Raw genomic sequence first — 16,317 nt, 5'->3', positions numbered from 1 at the left:
GAGTGGGAGTGGGACTGGGACTGGGAATCGAGTCTTATCTGCATGCAGATAATGGACCTTCTCCGCCTTGTCAAGGCCACAGAGACTTTCTTCAATGGCCTGGGCCTGAGATCTTTTTGGGTAAGGTGAGTGAGCCGAATTCATTATGTGATGCCATCATCGATGGGCACTTCAACTGCCGTGGGGCATCCACAACGAGCCCACGAACGGCGCACTTGAGGCCATCCGCATCCATCGAATACGAGTATAGTATATTTGTACAAAATAAAAAACAAGCGTGTTTGCATTGCGGCAATGATTTCTAACTAAATTTATTGAAGTACTTTTCACTTTTAATGCGAGCGCTTGTGATGTTTCTCTTCGCCACGCTTTGATATTTATGACTTTTACTCAAAAAAAAAAAAAAACAAAAATAAGTATGTGAGCCCCAATTTCTGTACGCACACTTGTATTTTGTTAAGCCCCAAATTGGAGCACTAGCACTCCGGGCTCCATCTATTTCACCTCTTCGCATTTTGAATGATTTCGGAGCGCTCACAATGCGAGTTGATTGATTGTGGTAGCAGCACAGCGGCAACAGCTTTGATTGCCAATCGAAGGTGTTAGATAACATTACAAGCGCAACAGACACGCACCGCCTAATTATCGTTTATCAGACGAATCTCATATTCCGGGCATGGCCCGAAACCCTGGGAACCCATCCCATCGACCCCAGATGCGTGTGTGTGTGCGTGTGTGGTTAATTAAAAGTTCTGCCTCATCGGTCTTCGGCTTGAGGCTTCAGATGATTCAGGTGGAGGCTCAAGTTCAGGTCCAAGGCAGCATCGTTACAGTGGAAACTGGGCAACCGCAACCAGCAATTGCCAGGTTATACAATATACTTAGGTTAAGGTGACTTGAGCTTTTAGATTGCTGCTGGGCTGTTATGGAATTTTACTTTGATTTGTGTGGAGTACAAGATGGTGCAATCAGTTGTAAGCATCTGATAAAATATTGGAAAAATATAGAAAAAATGTGAAAAAGAGATAACTCGTTCACATATTAAAAGCAGGGTAAAAAAAAATCCCTTGAGTAAACATAGAGTTGTTTGACTGTGTGCCAGGACACATAATTAATTTATTTGCACCACCACTGATCCAACCACCACTGAGCCGTAAATCCAATCGAATCCAATCAAAACTTGGCGGCAGAAAGGAAACATAAACGGCTTAGACGTTCAGCAAGAGTGCGAAAGTTGGCTGTTTATTTGGTGTAGGGCTCGACCCACTTCCACTCCTCCCAGACGACGCAGTTCTGCTGCTGCTCCATGAAGGCGTAGTTGTCCGGGCACTGGATGTAGTCAGCCTTCTCCTGACCCTCGGGGCACACCCAGTAGTGGGTGGGGTCCGAGATGTCGCGGAACTTGCGAGCGTGATCCTCGACAATGGCGCAATTGGGCTCGGCATAGATGTCTTGGCCATTGTAGGCGGAGCTGAGGGCCAGGAACAGGCCCAACAGCAGGCAGCAGATGATCGAAACTAAAGGAAAAAAATGGGGGAAAAAGTGAGTGGGACATTCTGGCGAAGACCGATGGCGAGGTGGCTCACCCTTGTACATGATGAAAGTGTTGCAATCGAAGGCCGACAATTGGCATATTTATACTAGTGCCGAATTCTCCTTATCGTAGCGACACTTGCTCCACAAGCAAAATCACTTAGTTCAAATGAGTTAGAAATTTATTTTTAGCTACCTGCTGCGGATGTCGCCCCAAAAACTTTGAGCTATGGCAATCATAACGAGCCGCATTTCACTTGGCCGCATTAATTGGATTTGGCCCAGACACCGAGCGTGTCGGCTTAATCGATAATTAGCCGCTGCACTGCGTTGCCACCACATCACATCTTGGCCAACCTGAAATAATCAGTTAGCTTAACACATGCGATGCGATACGGCAGCGTCATCTTGTCTCTTGGCCATAAACACACAAAAAGACATACATAGTCACCCGCTGGGGAGTTGCGTCGCTGATTGGCCACCTCCTTCTCCGGCAATCTCCGCCAGGTTGGCCGCCTCACAATGCGGAAACTGTAATTAGACTTTAAAGCATTTTGTAAGCGATTTTCAGGGTTTTCGTCGTCGACCCACTCTTGCTGCTAAACGGTTTTTAGTCGGCACATTTCGTGAGGTTTTTTGCCATATTTAATTTCAGCAGCTGCTGCTGCCTCTTCTTTGGTATTTATATTGGTCAAGTGGCCTGGCGCTTGGGGCGTTTGAAGCTCCGATACCAAAGCCAAACAAAGCCACAAAGAGACAAACAGTTAACATAAATGCAAAATACTTTTGCAAAATGACAAAACAAAAATAAGCAACATAAAGGAAAAAAATGAAGAAAAAAAAAACTCAACCTAAAGACAGTCCGCAATTAATTAATGGAGGGGCCGATAGTCTTAAATGTTGCAAACTTTAAACGAATTCAGATTTCAGCATTTGTTTACCGCACTATGGAAATATCCCATTATGAATTTGACACGCCAGCTGGGCTTACAACTCACAAGCTGTCAATAAATAGTCATGGTTATTATGCTCGATGACTGTTGACTGAATAAAATGCTGGGTTGTTTGATTTAATTGGATGCAGAACATGTGTTGTTGATTCTAAAACGAAATGAATCAAATTCACGGGAATCAAACCAATCAACCAATCATTTGTTTGGCGATAATATGGTAAATATCTGTGCACATAAATATTAGTTTTTCCTAGTAAATGAAACGGTTAGCCCATACATATATATCAAATAATTTTGCTTAAATTATATCGAATTTATGGGCTGGGTTCGAATTCATTTTGGATATTTTGGGTGCTACAAGAAGAATCCATTAAAAATGCACTTGCTTGTGTAGCTCCTTCCTTCCTGATGCTGCATTAAATAAATGCTTCAATTTATTTGTTATCTTTCCACATGCGCCGCCCCCCGGGGGGAGCCCATATATTTTCCTACCCATCTTGATAAAGATGCTGTTTTCAGCTACTTTTCGCTCTGCTCCCTTGATAATAATCGACGGATGTGTGTGTCAAAATGTCAATACTTTTATTATTCTTGTTTGCACATCGTTTTTTTTTCGGTCACAATTCGCCCTCGAAAGTATAAAAGTTGCGTTCTCGAAACGTGAGCGTCTCAGTTGGTCCCTTCTATCGAGAAACTTTCACAGCTAAAAATGAAGTCTGGTGGGTGTGAGGTTGAATTTTAATGTTGTTTCTCCGTTTGATAACTTTTTGATTCCCCAAAGTTGTTGCCCTGTTTGCCACCGTTTTGGCCATTATTTTGGTGGCTGGAGTGAGTGCGGATGCGGGTCGCTCCGCCTGCAAGGATGAGTCCGAGATTGGACAGACCTATACGCATCACTTCGATGCCGCTAAGTACTGGCTGTGCGAGACCCTTGGCGTTCCGGCCACCGAGGTGGACTGCCCCGCGGGACTGGCCTACATGCATCTGCTCAAGGAGTGCATCCCATGGGCCAGTTACATCTGGAAGAAGCCCGAGATGCCACCAACTGTGGCCTGAAAATAAATGACCCAGCTCTTGAACGTTCACAACTGCAAGATTATTTGGTTATTGATTGATTGGGTGCCGGCGGGATTTGTTAGCAAAGGTTGAGAATATTGTGCATATGAAACTGATTCTACAAACATAATTATTCCAACTATTCCTACATAATTCGACAGATTTACTTTGAAATTGCCTCACAGTATTACTGTTGAAATATGTAAGTTGGTTAAAACAAGTTGAAAGTCACTGTATTGGTAGGAAGTTGTATATCACTCATACGCGGTGTTGCCTTTGTCTTCTTAGCTTGGAATATACGTTGCTTACTTCAAGAAATTAAAACTGTTTTTCAAACCTTAAAAGGCAAACAATGCGTAATTTAAGGTTCAAGCTTAAACCCTTTTAATAGTCCAATTTAGCTGGAAACCAAGTATGATTAATCCATAAGACATAAGACACAGCCGATGACAGCCGATGTTGCCACTGAACTTGGCAACGGATCGAAGTGGATTTATCAGTGCAAAAACAAAAGCAAATGCCAAAAGCTTCACGATCGCAGTAGCTTGTTGTTGCTGCCGCTGTCTTTGTTATTTTGTTGTTGCATGTTTTCTGTGGCAGATGCGCAGCTTTGGACGCGAAGTCGCGCATGCGCCGTGGTGGACGCTTCTGCCGCTTTGGTTGTTGGTGGTTTCTGTGGTGGCTTTGTCTTTAGGTTGTTTGGTGGCTCCGACGAAGAGTGAGTGCATTTGAAGTGTTACATAAAGTACCAAACTCGAAGACATGCCGCTGCCAGCGTCTTCTTCGCATTGTGTTTTTTGGCTTGGAGCTTTTGATTTTCGTCTGTCCGCATTGTTATTGCTTTTTCTGCTGGTTGTTTTTTATTTTTTGTTGGTTTGTGTCTTTATTTTTGCGGCTTTGCCTGGTTATGATTTTGTATAAAAGTGCATGCTGCGCATCAGGCAGCAGTGTAGTTCGCATTCGTCCATCGGCAGAGCATCGTCTGCAAAGTGCCCCCAAAAATCTCAAAGAAGCAGCTGGTGCCCACGAAAACGGTCAGTGCTACATAAAGGATAATTAATTTAAAAGTACATATACATATATATCACCAGTCATCGTCATCATAAATCATCGTTATTAAGTGACAAAGTCTTTAAACAGGATTATTACAAAGTCAAAGTAGCAGGGATGGTTTATTAACAGTTACTGTGAAAAAAAAAGTTTAAAGCTTAAAGTTCTAATTCATTTATCACTTTTAATTTGAAATTATAGTGCTTTGGGAAAACACATAAAACACTTGGACAATTCATAGTCAACTCAATACTATCCTAACTTTCTAGATCCTTTAGTCACAATGAAAAATATTTTCAAATGCCGAGTAACAGCAACATAACAAAAATAATTAATTAATATTTTTATATATTTATTTTTATTTGTTAAATTGTGTATGTGCACGTTTTCAATCTTCGTTACGAAATTCCCAAGAACTAAAAATCATAAAAATCCAAGTTATTGTCAAAATACATTCGACTAATATTAGTCTAAAGAACTTAGCACTTGTCACCGTCGTAAATTGCATAATCAGCATGGCCAATTAGGAGTTGCCTCACATTCAGCAGGTCATTCAGTCATTTAGTCGGACTTTGAAAAATAATTAAAACTTGTCGCAATCAACAAAAACCAAACAAGCGTCGCGAGCCAAACAATAAAGCAAAGTGCTGAAAAACCAACAATTGGACGCAACGGGACAGGCCAAGACGACACCGAATGTGGCCAAAACGCGGAGACAGTAATTGGCAGCAGTTGCTGGAGAGGCAAATATGTGTCACTCCGCATGCAACGTGCCACATGCCACATGCAGTGGGGGTGTAATGGCAATGGCGCTGAGAAATTGCCAACTGCCGCGGCTGATTTTGCAATGTCATAAAAGCCAGCATTATGCCACAGCCGATCACGCCCACTCACTCTCAGTCTATATAGTCCCATTTTATTCAATTTCCTCGAAAGAAAAGCGCCGATAAAATTAAGTGAGTTTCACTCTGCTTGGAATGAGATTTGCCAGCGATTTCAGTGGCTTTTGTTTGCATCCGCGATTTGCCCAAAACGGCAACTTAAGTGGCAGCACACAACTGGGTGCTCCTCCACTTTCAATGCCGGGCGACACGCTCCGTCTGCTGGCCAGTTCTTGGCATTGGCCGACCCGACGGACCGAGCCAAGATTGACGAGCGATTAGGTCCGCTCCGTGGGTTAAGTCTCGGTCATCTTGGCCATCTCGGTCAGCTCGGTCATCTCGGTCGTCTTGGTGCCCGTTAAAACTTATGCAACATTAACGTAATCTTTCTATAACTATTTTTTGCAAGTAATCCACTTTCAACTGATTTTCTCTAATGCCCCCTTTTCCCGCATTGCAGTTCGGTTAATTTGCATTCGAAGCTCATCAACATCGAGCTCATCCCCCGGAGAAGCAGCATCAGTCATGCGAGTGGTAAGTACACTGCAACAAAAATGGGACACTTAAAATAAATTTAAGTCATTTATTATACTCGCTTCCATATAAAACTTAAAGTAAACTTAACCATCCAAAAAAACTTCTGAAAGTTTTTATAAATCCCTCTTCATTTTACATATTATTTAAAATCAAACAAATTCAATTTATTTAAACCAATCTAGCAATGCTATTAAAAAAAAACTTTATTTTAACAATTACTTTACTCCTCGTTCGGCGTGAAAATAGTTTTATTTAAAACATTAATTACAATAATCACTTAGTCATTATTCAAGTGTATCTTTTTAAATTTAAACTACAATACTTGGCCAAAAATTGAAAACTACTTATATAAATGTATGTAACAACATAGTTTTTTTCAAAGTGCACAGCTGAAGAGATCGCTCTAATGTGTATCATCGATCGGTGCGTCATAGAAAAAAGCCAATTTACTAATTTCCTCGTTTTTGCAGCAGCTTTTCGGTGTCATCGCCGTGGCCGTGGTGGCCGTTTCGCTGGTCCGCGACGTTGGAGCGGAGCCACCGGTGAACAACGCCTACTTGCCACCCAGCTCGCCCCAGCGTCCGTCCTCCAAGTATGGTGCTCCGCCGGTCAGCTCTTACCTGCCACCCGCCTCCGGACCGGCGCCATCGTTTAACTCCGCTCCGTCCAGCAGCTATGCGGCTCCATCGCAAAGTGCTTCATCGGGTGGCCCATATCCAGCTGCCGCGCCACGCCCATCCAGTTCGTATGGACCACCAGCCTCACGTCCCTCGTCCAGCTATGGACCACCGCCCAGCCGGCCGAGCCAGTCGTACGGACCACCGCCGCAGGCCAAGAAGCCTCATCATCGTCGCCCATCCAGCAGCTATGGAGCTCCGAGACCCGCTCCGCCTTCGCAAAGCTATGGTGCCCCGCCCTCTGCTAGCTATGGGCCTCCGAAGTCCGCGCCTCCATCCCAGAGTTATGGTGCCCCAGCTCCACCATCCAGCAAGTACGGTCCTCCCAAGTCAGCACCTTCTTCCAGCTACGGAGCCCCGAGACCAGCAGCCCCTTCATCCTCCTATGGCGCTCCAGCACCACCATCGTCGTCTTACGGAGCACCTGCCGCCCCATCATCGTCTTATGGAGCTCCTGCCGCCCCATCATCGTCTTATGGAGCTCCTGCCGCCCCATCATCGTCTTATGGAGCTCCCGCACCACCTTCCAAGTCTTATGGAGCACCTGCTCCTCCATCTTCTTCGTACGGAGCGCCTGCTGCTCCTTCCAAGTCTTACGGAGCACCTGCACCACCATCTTCATCGTATGGAGCACCTGCACCACCATCTTCATCATACGGAGCACCTGCACCGCCATCCCCATCTTACGGAGCCCCAGCACCACCATCCAAATCTTATGGAGCCCCTGCTCCTCCATCTTCTTCGTATGGAGCTCCTGCTGCTCCTTCCAAGTCTTATGGAGCACCCGCCCCGCCATCTTCCTCCTACGGAGCACCTGCACCACCATCTTCCTCATATGGAGCACCTTCAGCGCCCTCTTCATCCTACGGACCACCCAAGCCAGCACCCGCACCACCTTCCTCCAGCTATGGAGCACCGCCTCAGGCGCCCGTCAGCTCCTACCTGCCACCCGCATCGCGACCATCGAAGCCCTCTTCCAGCTACGGAGCACCCAGTGTGAGCAGCTTTGTGCCCTTGCCCTCGGCTCCATCGACCAACTATGGAGCACCATCAAAGACTCAAAGCTTGGGAAGCAGTGGCTATTCATCCGGACCTTCTTCATCCTACGAAGCACCAGTTGCACCTCCATCGTCCTCGTACGGAGCTCCTTCCTCTTCGTTCCAGCCCATCTCACCACCATCGTCTAGCTACGGCGCTCCCAGCAGCGGATCAGGATCAAGCAGCGGAAGCTTCTCGGCTGCTCCCTCATCCTTGTACAGCGCCCCGAGCAAGGGTTCCAGTGGTGGATCCTTCCAATCCGCGCCATCCAGCTCGTACTCTGCTCCCAGTGCCAGTGCTAACAGCGGTGGATCGTACCCCTCGGCTCCATCATCATCCTACTCTGCCCCCAGTTCGAGCTCCAGCAGTGGAGGACCTTATGCCTCGGCTCCATCTTCCTCTTACTCGGCACCCAGCTCCGGATCCAACAGTGGTGGACCTTACCCCGCTGCTCCATCGTCTTCGTACTCCGCTCCCAGTGCCTCTGCCAACAGTGGTGGATCCTATCCATCGGCTCCATCCTCGTCTTACTCGGCACCCAGCCCAGGATCGAATAGTGGTGGACCCTATCCTGCAGCTCCTTCATCCTCGTACTCGGCACCAAGTCCTTCAGCCAACAGTGGAGGTCCATATGCTTCGGCTCCCTCCTCTTCATACTCCGCACCCAGCTCTAGCTCCAACTCCGGTGGACCATATGCCGCTGCTCCCTCCTCTTCGTACTCCGCTCCCAGTTCCAGCTCGAGCAGTGGAGGACCCTACCCATCGGCGCCGTCATCTTCGTACTCCGCACCTAGCTCCAGTTTAAGCAGTGGAGGACCATACCCATCGGCTCCCTCTTCTTCTTACGCCGCACCCAGCCCGAGCTCCAACAGCGGAGGACCTTACCCGGCTGCTCCATCCAACTCGTACTCGGCCCCGATCGCTCCCCCATCTTCATCATACGGAGCACCTGCCTCAGGACCGTCTCCCTCGTTCAGCGCTCCCTCCTCTTCCTATGGTGCTCCCTCCACTGGATCAGGCTCCAGCTCATTCTCGTCCTCCTCATCCTCCTTCAGCGGAGCCTCGTCGAGCAGCAGCGCTGGCTATCCCTCTGCTCCGTCCAGCTCCTATGGAGCTCCATCCACCGGTTCGGGCCACAGCTTCTCCAGCGCACCCTCGTCCAGCTACAGTGCTCCGCCAGCGGGTGGATCCTCCAGCTCCGGTCCCTATCCAAGTGCTCCGTCCCAGGACTCCGGCTACGAGTACAACGGACCCAGCCAGGTGCCCGATACCATTCAGCAGAGCTACAGTGCCGACGGTGGCTACACCTATCGCAAGAAGTGAGCAGCCACCGGCATCACGCATACGCCACGTGCCTTCGAATACTCAACCACCACATCATATCATCGCCGTCGCCATTGTAAATTATTCCCCAAAATGACAAGCAACCAATTCGCCCATTCCTCTTATACTCCTCCATGGAAATCTAGCCTTAATTCACTGTACCATTAGATGTAAAACAACGAAACAACGTTTGTGTTAAATAAACAACTTGATGAAGATCATAGAAGATTCGTAGAAGCCATCAGTTCTGGGCGATCGGTTCCCTTCACATCCGCGATATTAGCAAGACATTCGCGGAATTCTTCCGTTCGGCTAATTGACAGCCATGGAAGTGAATAGGTGGGGAAGTGGCAGTTGAAGGCTCAAATCGGCAAACAATGCAAATTTTGTGCGAAAATAGCGGATATACCGGATATTCGGATAGCTGCCACAACAACAACCCCGGCAACAAGACATCTTGTTGTGGGGGCCACAATTAGGTGGAATTCTCGAGCGACACAAGTTATGAGCTTATGATGGAGGAGGGCGAGTCCAATCTAATTGAGATTACAACTTAATTGCCACTGCAGATGCAACAGAGCCAACTGCAGATGCAACTGCAACTGCATCGTTAGCATGCTAATTGCAAGCAGTTGAGATCTCAGATGGCGGCTATATGATTCTCTGACTTTGGCAATTTAACCGACTGACTTTCGACTAAATAAAATAAGTAACTGTCGCATAGTTGCCACATTCTCCGCGCTGTGAATCCCAAAAAAATGCATTGTCTTGCGGCATTTGGATATTTGGATCTCGGACGGAACCGATGAGATGCGACACCGACAAGAGCTCTTTGCTCTTTAAGTTGGTCTGAGAAATTTCCACCTGCCATGATAATGCGGTTCCATTGTCTGCGGATCGTCACTTGGCGGCTTTTGTTGGCTCGTAATACTCGCATTTATTTCACAAGCCAGCCAGTTAGTCGGCAAAATAAATAAGTACTGAGAAATAGAATAAATAAGTAGACGGATTGGATTTGACTTTTGGGGCAACAGAGAAACCATTTCAATGTAGATATATATATACCTTTTATTTATTAAATACTTTTTTTTCGATTTATTCCATTTCGCTATGCTTAAAACATTGATATGTATTCGGTTTAATTTTAATTTAATACATCATGTATATCGTAACCTTTCGTCCTATTCATTTGTATTTTTTTGTATTTAATTTCATTTAGTTCGGTTAACATAATGCCACTAAGGTAACTTGGAGTGATAGACCAAGTTTGGTTAACAATAACAGAAGTAGGTACGAGTATATATTTAACTAATTGCAAAACTGTTTGTTTTAACCAAGCGAAGTAAGTTCATCGCAGTTGAATGCATAAATTATTTGGTGGTTTTGGTTTAGTTGATAGTAACTTTACAAACGATTCGAGTAACTATAATTTGCTTATTTACAAACCTGGTGAACTGCACAAAGAAACGCGAGACATGGAATACAAACACACACATAATTAACATACTTTTATGTAGGATCTCTCTGGAAATTTAGTCAAATTGTAGTTCTTAGTTAAACGGATTCAAACGCCATCGAAATTGACACACTCAGAACGGATGCAAGAGATAATAACAATAACAACGAACAGATATGCTTGATATATCATATGATAGGTAGATAATCCTAAATGGACTCAAACTCTTCTTAGTTAGTTTCACTTATGTAAACGTTAAAAAACTCGACCCCGATATAACAAACATACGAGGCTCAATCAAAAAGCAGTCAACATTTATTACAATTTAATGAGTTGTATGTAGTTGCGGTATTTTCCATAGGGCTCAAAATCTTACCAAGTTAGTTACGCATATTAGTTTACTTGAGTTGACTTTAGTTATTCAGATTTCAGGTTTAGATTTAGATTTGGATTTGGATTTGGATTAGTTCTTTCCAACGGATCGAAAGAGCAACAAACGAGCCGAGTGACTTTGAAGAGGATGAACCAATGCCCACCTCTTGGTAAACTACAATATATACTCAAATGGAGATCAAAGGTTGGGATTTGAGGTTTGGGGTTCAGGCAGCGTGTGTTTGTCTATATATGTAGATCGGAAACTCCCTTTGCCAATGGTTCTTTAGCAGGTTCGTGGGTCAGTGGGTGTGGTTGTTTCCTTTGGGTATAACTCTCTAAATTCAGTGGCTGGCTTCTAGATATGTGTATGTATATATATGCTTGTGTATATGATTTGTATAGGTATATCTTTAGGTACTACGACGCAACATGTTATATATATATATATGTGTATATTTATATATAGATCTGCATTCCTGTGCCTCATCTGCCATGTATGTACCTTGTGGTTTTTGCTCTTTGAGAGCAGCTAAAATTCATTCCTATATAACTCGATATGCCTCGCTTTCGTCCACTTACACGACTACTGTTTGGATATAGTGGATGTTTTTCATACCCCGATTCTCCTATATAGCTAACACGACTGATATGTATATTGATATACTTCCGCCTTGTTTTGTTTTTTTTTTTTTGATATGTTTCGTTTGCATTGGTTTGTTAGTTAGTTAGTTTTGCTTAGCTTTGTTCGTTCTGGAAGGACACATGATTCACATTTTATGCATCTATATAGTATAGTATATATGATCGATATGCTAATGCCAGGAATGCCAATTCATATTGCTCAAATGCTCGTCACTTTGGTTATACATACATCTTAATCCATAGCCACTTTAACTGGGCTAACTCCTTTTGGGTTAATACGTGTTCCTAGGCAATTCTCGGGCTAGGAAAATGCAATTGATATGTATTCGTCGTCAATTGACTTGTGAACATTTACACATAGATAGATACTCTAACATCAAAATGAATACCGATAGAACAACGCTTTAAGCTTGTAGAAACTATACACAATAAGTTGGCTAAATGAAAATGTAAACCTTACGATCAGCTTTCTGCAATTTTTACCTGAGCACTTGTGTGTTTAACGTACGTTTCCTAATACTTTCTGTACTCCATTCCACGATCTGATGACCCCAACTTCCCCCCATTTGTGTCCCCCTAACAAGCGCAACATAAAATCGGATAATTCTCTGGTATCAACTGCAGCCTATTTTCGGGCATTCAGCTGCCCAGATGCCATGGGATTCTCCGCTACTCCGCTCAGAAGGCCGTATTGTCCTGCTCCGCCGTGGGCATGGCCATCCCGCTTTGGCTCTGGAGGTGACCACCGCCTCCGCCCGACGGCTTCACCCCAGTGGCGTTATCCAGCATCTTTTTGACCTGCGCCTGCGCCGTCTCCTGGTTGATGCGACGTGCCTCCGCCACCGGCAGATCGTCGTCCGATTCCAGGGCGGGATTGATGCGGCCATTGCGCTCATCCTTGCCCGCCATGGTGGCCGCTCCGTAGGATCGGGCCAGCGGTCCAGCCATCACGGATAGCTGCTCACCCGACTCCGAGGGATCGCCCACACGCTGCACATCCTCCGGAATATTGACCACACAGCGGAAGTAGTCGTAGCTGGGCGGCAACTTGCCGGACTCAAACATCATTCTGAAATTGGTTAGGAGAAGGGTTACATTTAATTTAATTACAATAATATAAATCAAATATGTAGTAACTATGTAATTTACATAGCCTTATACTCACTTAGTCCACCAGGAGACCGAGATGAGCGTGACCAGGCTGAGCAGCATGGCCATGGTGCGGAAGGGGAACATCTGCTCCTTGGTCTCCTCGTCGTAGCCGGGATACTTGATCAATGGAGCCAGTCCCAAGATGGCCTCACCGCCCGACAGTCGGATGGCCAGGGCCACAATGTATGCCGACAGGCTGCCGTACGTGTTGCAGTGCTTCTTGAAGTGCACCACCATCAGTAGCTGCGGGAACAGAATGACGTAGACCAGATCCGAGCACATGGACCTGTCCGGAAAGATAAGAAGAGCAGGCACTTAGCAAAATGAGCTGAGGGAGGGTGAATAATGCATCTTCTCACGCACCACAAACCGTAGATGGAGGGAATGGTGAGGGCCATGATGGTAGCCAGGATGCCCACCACAATGATGGCGACTCGCATCACCCAAATGATTTCCATCTCGGACGCCTTCTGACGGAAAATCAATTTGTACACGTTCCGAGCGAACATGGAGGCGGCGGAGAGCACCGAGGAGTCGGCGGAGGACATCACGGCGGCGGAAACAGCGCCCAATCCAAAGAAGGACACGAAGTCAGGCGTGAGGTACTGCAGCACCATGGGCAGAATCATGCTCGTCTCGTCCACGGTCAGGGGATAGGGTCCCTTGTAATCTGTCTCGTTCCAAGCTGTCAGAGAAAAGAAAATAGACATTAGTCAAAGGTGCATAGGTAATCTGCCCCCCACACCAAGGATATGTGCTTTCTATTTTGGGGATATCTGTTTATTACTTGCTAGTGTCGTCTAGCTAGGACTCACGTGTAGCCTTGGCAATCGCTCCGATGAGCACCGGGGGAATGGCCATCAAAATGCATCCGGCGGCTGCAACATAGGACAGAAGCTGGGCCCTTCCTGCCGTTTTGCTGGACAGCACCCGCTGGAAGTAGACCTGCCAGGGAATGCCACCAAAGACGAGCAGCAAGCCGTAGTCTATGTACAGCCAATGCTTTTTAGGCTCCACGTGCCCAATCCAATCCACCTCCAGGTCACTCAGGCTGCCCACGTGCTCGTTGCTCCAGGCGAAGGGAATGCACATCCACAGACCGATGAAGATGCAGAACAACTGGATCACGTCCGTATACGCCACGGAGTACAGTCCACCGAACAGTGTGTAGAAGATGGCGATGCAGGAGGACAGGATCACCGAGGTGCGGTGATCCATGTCGATGATCACCGATAGAGTGGCGCCAAGTGCAGCCAGGATGCCGGCTGCCCAAAAGACCTCACCGCATAGAGCGGGCAGGAAGAGCAATCCTCCCATCCGCTCACCAAAGGAATCCTGCAACGGATCCAACATGGTGATGTAACCCTGCTTGCGCATGGGATTGGCAAAGAAGATGCCACCTAAGTTTGGAAGGAGGATAGAATCACTTTTTGTTAAGAAAGGAATCTTAATTGGAATCTGTAAAGTTGACTTACCAAATACCAAGCTTAGAGCGTATCCAAATGGAGCCTGGCACCACACCAGACCCGATGTGTATATAGCCTCCGCCGTGCCGTTGATGTAGCCGCCACCCACCCAGGTGGCCGTCATGGTGAAGATGCCCACGAAGAGGCCGATGGAGCGTCCGGCCAGCATGACCTCCTCCTCCGAATCATTGCCGGACTGCTTCTTGCGACCGGCCCAAATGCCAACGACCAGGATCAGGAGGTAGAAGAGCACGATGCTCACCACGCCAGCGATATTGATCATCCTTGCAGTTCAGTCGTGTCCTTGGCTACGAAACTTAAGGTTCTCCACGCGCTGCTGTAACCAAATACTCTCAAAATGGGGTTGACCTTCTAGCTGTAATGGAATACAAGGGTTTCACATAGAGCCACATCCTTTAGCATAATGGTTAATATGGCAGGAGCTCATTTTTCAATTAACTAGCAACAGCACGAAGCATTAAATATTAAGCCAATGCATTGGCCATGGCCTCAGGTGCGCCTGACCTTTGTTTGCAAGGATATAATTGGAGTTGCCCCCACTTCCCACTTTCAACTTCACCCCTCCATTCCATCGTCCCACCCACCCATCAGAAAATGCGTCCTTGTTAATGGCGCGCAATTAAGGAGCTATTGCATTGAGTTTGACCTCCACGGGGTCCTATAATTATAATAGATCGACTATAGATACTAGATACTACAAATACTAGATACTATAGATACTAGAATCTTTAGTTCTCTGTACTGTATGCCAAAGTATCACAATTGTATAAATACGCATAAAAAATATTGTTGTAATTCGATTTTAATAAATAAAATTAACAATCAAATGAAAATCTTCGTAAAGGTGTGCTTTGTTAACTACAAAAATGTGAAATAAAGAAGTTCATTATCAAATTTTTCATTTAGATATAAACTTCTTATGAATGAATCAATGTATTTGTAAAAAGGACCTAATATTTAATAATTTATTAGCGTAAGCGTTTAGTTCCCAAGTAATTCGAACAATAGTGAAAGCATTTAAATGTGCGGAAATTAGTTCTGATTGCAGCCACACGCACGTGTCCTGCTTATGTAACAGACCGACTTTGGGAGCGGGATGGTCGGGACTTCACTCCGCTTATGTGAAATACATAAACAATTCAAACTACCTTGTGTGTGTGGGGGAAGGCGGGTCAAGTACGTCATAGCCACGTCAAGCGAGCGGCCGCCGCGAGAACACCTCAATCCGTGTGCCACATTGCCCCCTTGTGGCTGCTTCATTCACAAAATTGAGCAAAGCACGGAGCGCATCGGACTAATAGTGTGAGAAGTAATCCCCACCAGCAGTCTGCGCATGACCCATCGTATTTGCGGGTAGCCACTCACCTCTGTCTTGCGATTTGTGCGCCAAGTTCAAGCGGACGCCAATTTTCGATTGTGGAGCTTAGCGACGACAATCAAAGAAGCGCGCCAATCAAATGCGCCTCGACTTATGCAACATTTCCTGTTCCAAACGGGCTCTTGGTGGATGCGGGCTGCCCCGTAGTAGTACTAGCTTGAACGCAGTGAGTCGCGAGGGAATCGAACTCGAGGATGAGGTCTCCGGCCAAGGAACACGAATGGCGGTCGGAACACTAGACTAGACTAGGCTAGACAGCAGTCGCCCCAGCGGAGGGACGTCTTCTGAGACGGGCTGTTACGCGTCCTAAAATGTAACCCGCACATGTGCTCCGGCTGTTGGGGAAACGCGTGTCGGCCACATCAAAACCAATGCCACTATGTAGCTTCGCACCCGAGAAGTTGTCGAAAATGTTCCAGATTATATATAAAAAAAAAAAAAGAAAACCAACCACCCACACGTTCGTTCAAGTGGTGCTGACAAGCCTTCGGCTTGTTTGAAATGCAATCGCGTGGGCTATTAAATCGAACCCAACTTCAAGGTGGACTGAATCCAATCAGATCGATATTTGAAAATGAATTAAGCAATCAAACTAAAGCCATTCGGTTTTTGGTAAAAACAAACGAGCAGTTGACTACGGTCTATTGGTAAACTAAAAACACGTCTCCACGTTCAGCCGTCGGACCGTGTTGGCGGTTAGAGCGACGAAATTATAACTGAATTGGAAGTTCAAGTACTGGAGTCCCATCGGCGAACCGATGGCCTCTTCGACGCAAAAT

At 46.2% G+C, this 16,317-nt stretch overlaps 5 protein-coding genes across 8 annotated transcripts; 2 read left to right on the top strand and 3 right to left on the bottom strand.

The window, feature by feature from the left end:
- Positions 1-866: 866 nt before the first annotated feature.
- Positions 867-1,610, bottom strand: CG34282 (uncharacterized protein). 2 transcript variants are annotated; one of them, NM_001316580.1, is made up of 2 exons: positions 1,587-1,610; positions 867-1,517 (listed from the first exon to the last, which is right to left on the bottom strand). In NM_001316580.1, the coding sequence occupies exons 1-2, from the start codon at positions 1,594-1,596 to the stop codon at positions 1,243-1,245; spliced, it is 285 nt and encodes a 94-aa protein (NP_001303509.1). In that variant the 5' UTR covers positions 1,597-1,610; the 3' UTR covers positions 867-1,242. The 2 variants fall into 2 exon arrangements, with proteins under 2 accessions (NP_001303509.1, NP_001097830.1); NM_001104360.3 differs by having other exon boundaries at positions 1,080-1,517.
- Positions 1,611-3,150: 1,540 nt separating this feature from the next.
- Positions 3,151-3,569, top strand: CG14300 (uncharacterized protein). Its single transcript, NM_001014639.3, has 2 exons — positions 3,151-3,205; positions 3,268-3,569. The coding sequence occupies exons 1-2, from the start codon at positions 3,196-3,198 to the stop codon at positions 3,540-3,542; spliced, it is 285 nt and encodes a 94-aa protein (NP_001014639.1). The 5' UTR covers positions 3,151-3,195; the 3' UTR covers positions 3,543-3,569.
- Positions 3,570-4,142: 573 nt separating this feature from the next.
- Positions 4,143-9,306, top strand: Muc91C (Mucin 91C; the record flags this gene model as incomplete). 2 transcript variants are annotated; one of them, NM_001300469.1, is made up of 4 exons in its annotated part: positions 4,143-4,260; positions 4,484-4,576; positions 5,934-6,007; positions 6,484-9,306. In NM_001300469.1, the coding sequence occupies 4 exons, from the start codon at positions 4,143-4,145 to the stop codon at positions 9,046-9,048; spliced, it is 2,850 nt and encodes a 949-aa protein (NP_001287398.1). In that variant the 3' UTR covers positions 9,049-9,306. The 2 variants fall into 2 exon arrangements, with proteins under 2 accessions (NP_001287398.1, NP_650744.1); NM_142487.2 differs by having other exon boundaries at positions 6,481-9,306.
- An 816-nt stretch (positions 9,307-10,122) lies between these two features.
- Positions 10,123-16,258, bottom strand: ChT (Choline transporter). 2 transcript variants are annotated; one of them, NM_169832.2, is made up of 6 exons: positions 15,526-16,258; positions 14,149-14,515; positions 13,489-14,073; positions 13,037-13,358; positions 12,687-12,959; positions 10,123-12,590 (listed from the first exon to the last, which is right to left on the bottom strand). In NM_169832.2, exons 2-6 carry the CDS (start codon positions 14,420-14,422, stop codon positions 12,200-12,202), a joined length of 1,845 nt encoding a protein of 614 aa, NP_732369.1. In that variant the 5' UTR covers positions 14,423-14,515; positions 15,526-16,258; the 3' UTR covers positions 10,123-12,199. The 2 variants fall into 2 exon arrangements, with proteins under 2 accessions (NP_732369.1, NP_650743.1); NM_142486.3 differs by having other exon boundaries at positions 11,572-12,590.
- On the bottom strand, positions 11,572-16,258 carry CG46318 (uncharacterized protein). Its single transcript, NM_001347797.1, has 6 exons — positions 15,526-16,258; positions 14,149-14,515; positions 13,489-14,073; positions 13,037-13,358; positions 12,687-12,959; positions 11,572-12,590 (listed from the first exon to the last, which is right to left on the bottom strand). The coding sequence occupies exon 1, from the start codon at positions 15,862-15,864 to the stop codon at positions 15,784-15,786; it is 81 nt and encodes a 26-aa protein (NP_001334694.1). The 5' UTR covers positions 15,865-16,258; the 3' UTR covers positions 11,572-12,590; positions 12,687-12,959; positions 13,037-13,358; positions 13,489-14,073; positions 14,149-14,515; positions 15,526-15,783.
- Positions 16,259-16,317: the final 59 nt, after the last annotated feature.

The sequence above is a fragment of the Drosophila melanogaster genome, chromosome 3R, assembly GCF_000001215.4.
Source record: "Drosophila melanogaster chromosome 3R".
In the NCBI taxonomy this organism is placed as follows: domain Eukaryota; kingdom Metazoa; phylum Arthropoda; class Insecta; order Diptera; family Drosophilidae; genus Drosophila; species Drosophila melanogaster.
The sequence above is the reverse complement of the archived record's forward strand: the minus strand, read 5'-3'. Positions and strand labels throughout refer to the sequence as shown.